At 49.8% G+C, this 10,612-nt stretch overlaps 1 protein-coding gene across 1 annotated transcript; it reads left to right on the top strand.

Annotated features, from left to right (window-relative positions):
- Positions 1 to 428: 428 nt before the first annotated feature.
- LOC116906034 (ATP synthase subunit ATP5MPL, mitochondrial-like) lies at positions 429 to 7,964 on the top strand. The gene is made up of 4 exons (XM_032909093.1): positions 429 to 458; positions 576 to 636; positions 4,334 to 4,398; positions 7,785 to 7,964. The coding sequence occupies exons 1-4, from the start codon at positions 429 to 431 to the stop codon at positions 7,962 to 7,964; spliced, it is 336 nt and encodes a 111-aa protein (XP_032764984.1).
- The last annotated feature ends 2,648 nt before the right edge of the window (positions 7,965 to 10,612 follow it).

Here is a 10,612-nt window from a genome sequence, read left to right as displayed (position 1 = left end):
GATCAGAGGATGGGAGAACCTAGGTCTTGTGAATGCAAAGCCCAAACACTTTACTGACCGTGAGACTCCCAGACTCTAAAACCCAGCAGCTGCTCCTGGTTTAGGAGCCAAAAGAATTCCCAGAACAGCCAGCCTTACTCTCTGCACAGACTGTTTCCCACTGCAAACTGTGACGGGTCCTGTAATCAGTGAACTAGCAGGGTAGCGGCTGTTAGCATCACCCACGCTGGGTCTCAGGGGTGAGTAATGGTCTTACCCTCCCCAATCAACATCATGATGTGGTTTCTGGTCCACAGAGAAGTCAGGTCTAGCTAACAGGAGGCCAAAAATAGTTGGAATTCATCCTCGAGTGAGTATTCAGAATCTTTAGTGGACTATGGAGGGTCAGTGAGTAGGTCAAGATTGATGGGCTGTGTCCACTAGCAGCCATGAGGAAGCTGGTGCCAGGGACTGGCTGGGTGGGAGGAAGAAGTTACATGTGGGAAGGGTGACATCAGGGACCATGCCACCACCTCCCTGCCATCACACCACAGTTTGACAGGCTCATTCTGTTCCCCCCTCCTGTCTCTGCCCAGCCATCCTGTGGTGTCTTCCTGCAAGCCATCCTGTGGTGTCTTAGTGACACTAAGGCTTCAGGTACGTGGTGAGTCACTGGATACTGTGTTTCCATTCTGACCCAGGTATTTTTGGTTGGGGATATACTCCCAAGATTTGGTGCATAATATGAAGGAGGTTCAAGCAGGACATCATTAGCAGCTGACCTGGGGACAGTGCAAATATCACATGGGAGGGAGTTGGCTGTGCCAAAGTGGGGAGGTGATGGAGTGGTGCTCACAGGGCTTTTAGTCACACCGGAAGCTGCTCTTGACATTGCAAGTGTCACCCACTGTGACAAGTCCACTACAGACTTAATGAATCTTCATACCCAACTACAGAGGTTCTGTCACCCCGAAGCCTCCAGCACTCTTAGGTCCCTCTCTGTGAGAGCTAATGTTGACTGTCAACTTGAAGAATCATCTAAGAGACAAGCCTCCGGGCATGTCTGTAGGGGGTTATCTAGATTGGGGTCACTGGGGTGGGAAGAACCACTCTAAGTGGTACTATTGGCACTATTCCATAGGCTGGAATAGTGTGTGTGTGTGTGTGTGTGTCCCAGACTGAATAAGAACAAAAGAGCTAAACACCGGCAGCCATCACTCTGCTTCTGAACAATAGATACAATGTCACCATTAGCTGCCTCCAGCTGCCTCAGCTGTCTCTCAATCCTGCTTCCATGACTTCCCCACAGTGACAGCCTGTACCCTCAAACTGTGAGCCAGATTTATCCTTCCCTTTCTCTTTCCTTCCCTCTCCTCCCTCCCTCCTCCCTCCCTCCCTCCCTCCCTCCCTCCCCTCCCCCCTCCTTAAGTTGCTTTTATAGAGTGCTCTTCAGTCGCCACAACGATGAAAATAACTGCACTCCCTGTCTGATGTTGCTGATGGTTACAAAGAAAGCCCCAGGAAGAGCAGCTGCTATGGGGGGCAAACGGACTCAGATGATGTTGAGCCTGGTGCTCCTGGCTGGGGTGTGCAGGGCAGGGGAGGGGGCACAGGCTATAGGAAAGCAGGCACCTGAAGTCATCCTTTCAGGGCCCCTGGCAGCCTTGGCGCCCACCCCCACCCCAACATTACAAAACCCTCCCTGCATTTATAGAAACCCTACATTCATTTTCTGTGGCCATCCTCCGGCAGTGGCTGTGCTGGGCTCTGGGATGCCTTTCTTGGCAAGTGAAGCTTCATCAGTCCATCTGGAAGAGGATGTTTGGGTGAGCTGGCTGGCTGGCTGGCTGGATGCACATTTCCATGGTAAGGCTCTGAGGGCCCATCCTCAGAGTCAAGTCTGAATGGCTCTGAATACAGCTCTCAGAATGTGTGGCTACATACCAGAGGCTTTTTGGTCTCAGGGATGGTGTGGTGAGGCCTGGGCAAACCCCACAGGGCCAGAAAACAACAGACTCTGCTTTGAGGAGGGCAGGGAAGGTGGCAGGCATTAGGGCCACGATCACTAATGCCATCCAGTCTCTCAGCTTTCTCAATCCCAGGCTAGCCCAAGTCCCCTGCTGAAGCTATATCAGGTATTCACACACTTACCTGCATTTTGGGGTCACCTATGTCCCTGCCTACTTAGGAACTCACCTCAACCTTTAGAGCCTGAGCTCCTAGAGTCACACCACAGGTTGACACTTCCTGGGAACCTAGACCACATTTTGGTTTCTAACATTAGGACAGGACAGTTATTGCTGCCAAGTCTGCCCTCAGCCCCCTCATCCGTGACTCTGGGGTTCTTCCCTTATCAGCAGAGACCCCCAGCAATAAGGATGGGGAGCAGACAGGCCCCTCCTACACCCCCCTCCCAGTGAGCTGGTGGCCAGAGGCCTCTCACAGCTTGGCTTGTTCTCACAGATGTTTTCTGAGAATCTGTGACATTTGGAGCACTCTGCAGGAGGGCACAGACATATGAACAAGATAATCCTATATTGCTGGTAGCAGAGAGGCAAAAACCAGGAAGCAGGGACAGAGCAGACAGGGACATAGGTGTGCAGGGGTCGGTGTAGCTGAGAAGGGAGCATGTGAACGCCCGGTTGGAGCTGCTGGTGAGCACTGGTTAGCTCCCAGGTCCTGAGGTTTGGGAGTCATTGGGTCTCAGAGCTTTCTGGGCATCAGCACTGGGCTGGAACGCTCTGTAGGAGACATTCTCTTGTCGCAGCTGAGCCCAGGCCCCCACTGCTTTTCCTAGATAGAAGCCAGTCTTCATCTTGGCTGAGCCCCTCCATTTGAAGTCTTGCCTGGCCCAAGGGTATTAGAAATAGGATATTCCCAGAATCTCCGAAGTGGGAGATTCTGCTTTCAAGAGTACCGTCTCCCCTGACCGCAGAGCAGGCCTGGATTCAGAGTAGGTAACTATAGATTCTGCTTCCTCATCTCAGCACTTGGTCTGCCCACCGCGTACCTCCTGCTGGTGCTGTTCCCAAATCCACTGTCATGGATGTGTTAGACACATCTGGAGGGATAGACAGAAGCCAGAGTGGCTCCCACTCTCTGACCCTAAGTTAGCCAAAATCCTCTGCAGGCGACTGCATTGACCCTTCTCACTTTACAGGTAGTGTGCATTAGCCACTCATTACAGCCCCAAGCACTGGAAGGATGGGCTGGGGCTGTATAGCAAAGATGTGGGCAGCTGCCAGTTTCCCTGTTCTCCATAGAGGACTTCTGGGCTTTGCAAGGTAGATTGGCATACATGATATAATACACATATGGTTTGTATGTATGAGGCTTATGTGTATAAGTACGTGTGTGTGTGTGTGAGAGATATGGAGACTATGTAGCTAGTATATGAGGAGTGTAGTTTATATACATGTGATGTGTATATATATGGTCTGATTTGCATGTGTTGCATACGTATATGTATAGTATATACATGTGTGTATGCATATGTGCACATGTGTGTGTTATGGAGAATATATAGTTTGTATATGGGGAGTGTAGCTGGTATGCATGTGGTGTGTATATACATGGTCTAATTTATATGCTCTACATATGTGTACAGTATATACATATATGCATGCATGTGTGTATGCATGTGTGTGCACATGTATGTGTGTGTATGTGTATGTGTATATATGCATGCCTGCTGGTATGGCCTCTGCCATCTTAGACCAGAATGAATGCTAGTCCCTGCCAGGTTACTGTGTACACAGCCCAGGTAGGGGATGTGCAGTATGGTGGTAGCCAGGGCCTCCCTCTGGAGCCTATGCCCTTGGTTCCACCTCCTTTGATCACAATGCACATCCCGCCACAGCCACAGTGACAGGAGTCCCTAAGTCATACCTCATGACCTGCACTGTCTCCAAAGCCACCCTGCAGCAGTTCCTACCCTCTTAGTTTTCCTGCTCTTGCCCCATTGATGACAGGAAAATTCCAGGAAGGGTGGATATGACTGAGGGACTCCCAAGTGTGGCTCAGGGGCTTCCCCTTCAGGGCCTCTTGTTTGATTCTGGGGTAATGTAGGTTGAGAGTTGGGTCCTTCTGAGGGGCCGTCATGTTTGTCTGAGCCTTTATAACACTCTGCACATCGGGAATGTTGGTGATGAGCAGTGATTGCCCGTGTGTTAAGCCTCTTCTCCTGCAGCCCTTGCAGACCCCCTGGGGAGCTAGCTTGTCAGTGAATCAGTCATTCACTGCTGACAGGGCTCAGGACTGGGGAGAGAGGCAGGGAGACTGATACCCTGTGAGAGGAGCTGCATAGACTGGCTGAGTCTAGATCCTGACTCAATGACTGTCCTTCTGTGTCCAGTTGGTCACCCTGTGCTTAGTACAGTGGACCGTGGCATTTTTATCATTCAAAAGAAACAGTTCCAGGTAAGCTTACACACACACACACACACACACACACACACACACACACACACGGAGCTAATGGCACAGTTAGCTTCTATGTCCCTATACTTCACCAGTCTCTGGAACCCAGCAAGACAGGAAGACAGGTGAGCCATCTCTTGAACACATTTGCTACCTGTGAAGTATAGACAGGAGAGTAGTGAGAAAAACCAAGGGCTTAAGTACCAAGGGACCTAGTGTGAACCTTCTTACATAGACAGGGGTGTTGTTCCTGTGCCATGAATCTTCCTTGGATCCCATGCTCACCATACAGTGGCCCATGAGGTCCAACACCATGTGGTCCCTGCTCTGACTCTATTCACCACAGAGACCCTTCCCATAGGACCTCACCTTCCTGTACCACAAACCCTCAGGGCCTCAGCACCTACTGTGCCTTCAACACGTTTGCCTCTCACAAGCCGTGCTCATGGCTAGTTCCTCCTAAACCTCCTTGCTTTTGCTTAGAGCACTGCCTTCCAAGCCTTCCTCATTGCTGTTAAGTAAGAGGTTCCCTCCCCTGTATTATTTTCTACGTAACGCTTTACCACCTAGCACGTTATATTTTCATTTGTTTATTTACTTTTTTCTTAAGGAAAACAAAAAGACAGGGTCTCACTATGTAGCATTGGCTGACCTGGAACTTGTTATACAGACCAGGCTGGCCTTGAACTCACAGAGATTCCTCCTGAGTGTTGGTTTAAAGGTGCACACTGCCATGCTGTTTATTTGTTCTTGAGCTCTCCCCTCCAGCACCCCCCCCAGCCCCCACTAGAGCACGAGTGTGGAGAGGACAGGCTGCTGTCTGGTTTACTTCCTGCTAGAGATTTTCATCTCTTTCTGCAATGGTTCTGGCATGGGGCAGGTGTCCCGGCAAGGCTTATTAACAAATCAGAGTGGAGTTGAAAGGGTCTGCCCAGCAAAGCACCTGGCACACAAAAACCACTCAGAATTGATGTTCCGGCCAGACTCCCGCATACAGAGTTGTCAGAGTTGGAAAATTAAAGTTGAGAAGTCCCACCCATTTGGGAATACCCACCGTGTTTCCCTGGACCTTAGATTTCACCAAGTGTCCTGGAATCTGGGCCATCTATCTGCCTCACTGATGTTCCCCTCTGTCCCCAGTGGCCTGCTGTGTAGGTGACTTAGCTGAGAAGACAGGAATGCTTCCACGCTGCCTGGCCCAAGCGACCGATCGAGAAAAGCTGTGTCCCCAGAGGATGTCTGTGGGCAGTGCTGTCTAAGGGGCACACGGCATTCTGCCCCATTGTCCAGCAAACAGGGATCCCACAGCAAACCCCGAGGCTTACCCCTAGCGTGATGCCCCTGTTTGGAGTGCGAGCCTCAGGTACGCGGATTGAAGGCTGTGATGGGACCGCATCCTGGTAGGAAGGTATTAGAAGCCAGAGCTGGTCTGAAGCCATGGCATCTCCTTTTGGAGGTTGCTTAGGCAGGGCTGGCTGTACCGGGGACAAGGCCTTCTGAGTGCATATTCCCGGCATCCTTTTCTCCTCGTTACACACCAGTTTCCAGCTCACCAAGAGAGAGGTGGTCTGTCTTCAAAACATATGCAGCCAGACCTCCTCTGGTTCTCCAAGGCCTCCGGCTCTCAGGGTCACACCACGCTTGGGAACTCACCTCCCAGTGTTGCTCTAGGCCAGCATGCCTCCGTAGCCAGCCTTCCACCACCAACCACAGACTAATCATTAGATCAGAACCACATGTTAGGGACTACCCACTCCCACAATCTCCTGGTGACACAATGAAGCCTTCTGGTCAGAATTCCTGACAGGGGTCTGGGAGGGGTCCTTAGCGACTGACACAAACATTTGCATTTAAACCTGCAGGTGAATTTAGTTCCCTTTGCCTCTTGGTGACCATGATACCTGAAGAAAGCAAGAACAGGAAGCTCAGGGGTTTGGGGGGCTTTTGATCATCATGGTGGTGGTAAAGGTCGCAACATTCTGTTCATAGTCGCAGAAGGCATTCACATCATGCCTGACAAGGAAGCAGAGAGAGAGAGAGAGAGAGAGAGAGAGAGAGAGAGAGAGAGAGAGAGAGCGCCAGGGAGCAAGATATAACCTTCAAAAGTCTGCCTGTAGGCACCCACTTCACCAGTCAGATCCTACCTCCTAAAGGTTCCATAGTCCACCCCCCACCCCCCCAAATAACTACAGCAGCTGGAAAACCCTAAGCCAGTTTAGATTCCATCCCTAACACTGGGAGTCGAAAGAGGGTCAAATGAGCCATTGTGTCCTGCTTGGAACCTCAGAGAGCAATGAGGCAGCAGCCGAGGGAGAGTCACACTAGAGAGCTCCACTCTTTCACTCTGGGTGGGCCCCCAACTTTGGGACAGAAAAATCGCTCAAAGTTAACAACCCTTACTGAGACTTCTGCCTGCAGCAAACGCTATTAAAATAACAACAAAGGAGTTAAAAGGCACACCTTGGAAGTCCAGAGCCCCACAGAAGACATAGGACAGAGCAGGGACCAGGAGACCATAGGGAAATTATAATGCAGGCTTTTAAACAAGTGTTTTTACATTCGTTTATTTGTTTAGTGCGTGGATCTGAGTGTGTGTGTATCACATGTGCGTATGCACCGTGGCACATATGTGAAGGTCGGAGGACAACTGCAGGAATCAGTTCCCTCCTTTCACCGTGTGGCTCCTGGGAACAACCTGACAGAAAGCACCTTTATCCAATGAGCCAGCTCACCTGCCTGGAATCCAGCCAGCCCTGATCCCCAAAGCCTCTTCCCCCATACTCCTCACATTGCCCCAGAAGGCCACAGCCAGTTGATTTACCGGAGATTTTGAGAACATCCAGGATTGGAGCATGACAGAGACAGGGCTAATGTGTGAGAGGTTTAAGCGAAGACCTCACCCAGACCTGCAGATGCCTCTTCCCGATCTAGCCTCTCCTTGGCAACAGAACGTGCAAGACATTTAAGGAATCTTTTCTGGAAAGATGGATTCATTCGAAAATAAATGCATCCAGATAACGTGTGAGGAGAATTCTCACACAGAAAACAAATCCAAGTGGCCCACTGCGTATTGACCCTCTGTGACACAGATCCACCAGCAAGCAGCCCCTCCCACCACCTCATGCATATCCTTGTGCATGCACACACACGTGTGCACACAGAGACCTCACAGTCGGCTCCTTGGTACATCCCTCTTCATGTAAACAGAGAACCCATGCTTTCTTACCTTGACATCCATGAAGACATCATCAGAGAAGTAGACCAATATTCCCCTGTGAATGTTGACAACCCCCCCCCCAAAGCACAGATAGAATCCAGGAATATATTAAAACATTAGACACAATGAAAAATGGTATCTGGCCTGTGGCACTGGTCCTGCTGAGTAGCTTCAAAGCTTTATTAAGAAAGTCTGGGTCCCCATGAAACCCTACTATACCCAGGTTTACCAGGAAACTTGGGTAGGAGTGGGGTTAATGACCCTCAGTGTTGATAAAATCAGGAGTGCTGATAAGAGGAGTAACACTCTGAAAGGCTCCAGCCCTGGGCCTGCCCATGGGCATCACTAACTGCTCCCCCAGTCCACTCAAGATGACTAAACTTAAGCAAACTGTGCAGATGGGAACATGCAACATCACTGTACAGTTACCTGAGTACTGTTTACATTGTGGCATTAATAAATGTATCTGAGAAGCACCACTCCCTGTGGATACCACAGTCTGCATCCCCTGAATAAGTCCTTGGTAATGCAGTAGGCTCCACCAGAACCTCTGAGACGCCTTCCTTAGAAAGCCCGAAGAACAAGAAGCAGTGTTTGCTGCCTTATGATTGGACATCAGGATCGAGATATTAACTTTGATATTATTAGCTAATAATATTCAATAATTCCAAAAACAAGAAAAGAAAAATGGTATGTACTCTCAGGAATACAAGGTTGGCTCCACACCTGAAGCCACTGGGCATATGTCACAGTAATAGGACAAAAGACACTAAGTGATCTCCATAAACACATAAACACTTAACACAATTAAATGTTCCTTCATGAAGCACTCGGCAAAACTAGGGGCAGACAGGTGCTTTCTCATCCTGACGAAGGTGCCAGCCGGTACCGTACTTAATGGAAGAAAATGGGAAGCTCTCCCCCTGTAATTAGGAACAAGAGAAGGATGCCCTGGTTGTCTCTTCCACTCAGCATTGTACTTGAGAGGCTCACTACTCACTGTGTGTGCATGTGCGTGGGGGGGAAGGGGGTCAGGGGGAGGGGAGAAGAAAATCATAATGGGCACAGAGCCTCATGCACTAGACAATGTCTATCAAATCACAAATGACAGCAGAGAACTAATAAGTCAGGATTAAGAGAATTGCTATCATTCGTGCTTTGGAGGGTACCATCGAGAAAGTGAAGACTAGTGGGCATGGTGGTGCACTCCTTTAATCCTGGCACTCAGGAGGCAGAGGCAGGAGGATCTCTGTGAGTTCCAAGCCATCCTGGTCTACATAATGAGTTCCAGAACAGCCAGGGCTATGTATAGAGACCCTGCCATTAAAAAGAGAAAGAAAAGGAGGAAGGAAGAAAGAAAGAAAGAACCAAAAAGAGAAAAAAGAACAAAAGAGAGAAAGAAAGAACAAAAGAGAATGAAAGAAAGAAGAGAAAGAAAGAAAGAAAAAGAAAGAAAGGAAGGAAGGAAGAAAGGAAGGAAGGAAGGAAGGAAAAGAAAACAAAGACAGGTCATATAATGGGGAAAATGTCCCCAGTCTTGCATCTAATAAAGGACTTGTACATAGATTATATTAAAAAGATATTACAGGATGTAAGGGCAACCTGGCCATGACATCTGCCACTCCACTGATTGCCAGGGTTAATTAGCTGACCTGGCCAGCTTTATGATGTCCCGCCTCTCTGTCACTGCTCCATAAGTGAACTTCCCAAATCTGAATGCTCAGGTGTACCCTCACCAGCCAAGGGCCCTTCTTTAATCAAGCACATGTAGATGCTGTTCCCTGATGAAGCCTCCTCACAAGCTCTTAAGAATCAGGCAGCTCACTCGGTGATGGGCTGTGGGACGGAGCTGGGGTGGGGGTGGGGTGGAGGGTGCAGGGGGCGTCCAGTGAAGGGAGCTGGAGGCCGCCTGTGCTTTAGGGTGGGGCTTCAGCTGCTTCCTCCTCACAGCCTGGGTGACCTGTGACTGTAATCTGTAACTAACCTCCTACGCCACACACTCATTAGGAGGGTCGCACAGAGTCAGGCCATCAGAGGCAAAGGCAAATTTTAGATCTAATAAAGGTCCTATTTGTAAAATGTAAGTCCTCTGAGAAGCCATGGCTGGTGGCTGGCTTGTGGAGATTGGCAGATCTGCTCGGGGCCAGCCCCTTACAGTGCTCAAGAAAGGCTTGCACTGCTCAGCCACCATGACACAGACACTTGTCTGCCTCTCTTGCCCTCAGCCCAACCCTTCCTTCTTATCTCCCCCACTTTACTCTGATCCCAGTGTCTCTAGTCAGGACAGCCCCATGCTTCTCTCCCGATTCTGTCGCTAGGGGAGAAAGGGGAACATAATTTTCTATAAGCCCCGTCCTCGCGTCACTCCACACCAGTGATCAATATTAATAATGAAAACAATAACTGAGGATATTACACAGCTTTGATATGCCGGGTCCTGTGATAAAGACTATAATTACTTCCCAGGAGCTCACGGCAGCTCGTAAGAAGCCGAGCGCCCCTGAAGTCCGGTTCCTTCCGGGCCAGGAGGTGCGATTTTGTGCTCATGCTTGGGGAAGTTGGCCCATGCATATGACTGGCTTTCAGATTGCGCTGTGGGAGGCCTGGGAGCTTTATGACTCTCCGTGGGCCTCAGTTTCCCTGAGAGTCCAGAGCGGTGTGGTTCTGATCCCACGTTCACATGACGGTAGTCACGCAGGGACTCCACTGGCTTGTGGCGTCCTCATTTCCTCGCCTACATTACTACAGACACATATTTTTAACATCCTCCAACGCCCTCAATTTGTTTTCTCATTTTCCTCCTCATTTCGCTTTTGCCCTTTGGGACTCGGAACCTAATTTTAGCGAAGGTCAAATGCAGATTCTCGGGGGCAGTTGGCTTTCTCTAATACACCTCCTGAGAAGAGGGGATCTGAATGTTATTTCTGAAAGGGGCACTCCTGTTTTAGGGTGGGAACTGAGAGTGGGAACCCCTAGTAGGGAAAAGGGTGACTTGGC

This window comes from Rattus rattus, chromosome 7, assembly GCF_011064425.1.
Source record: "Rattus rattus isolate New Zealand chromosome 7, Rrattus_CSIRO_v1, whole genome shotgun sequence".
NCBI classification, from domain to species: domain Eukaryota; kingdom Metazoa; phylum Chordata; class Mammalia; order Rodentia; family Muridae; genus Rattus; species Rattus rattus.
This window is presented reverse-complemented; position numbering and strand designations above follow the sequence as displayed.

Coding starts and splice junctions, on each gene's coding strand:
- LOC116906034 (XM_032909093.1), top strand. CDS start 429: ATGAGGAAGCTGGTGCCAGGGACTGGCTGG. Junction 459..575: donor TGGTGCCAGGGACTGGCTGG/GTGGGAGGAAGA, acceptor GTCTCTGCCCAG/CCATCCTGTGGTGTCTTCCT. Junction 4,399..7,784: donor TTCAAAAGAAACAGTTCCAG/GTAAGCTTACAC, acceptor CCTGCTGAGTAG/CTTCAAAGCTTTATTAAGAA.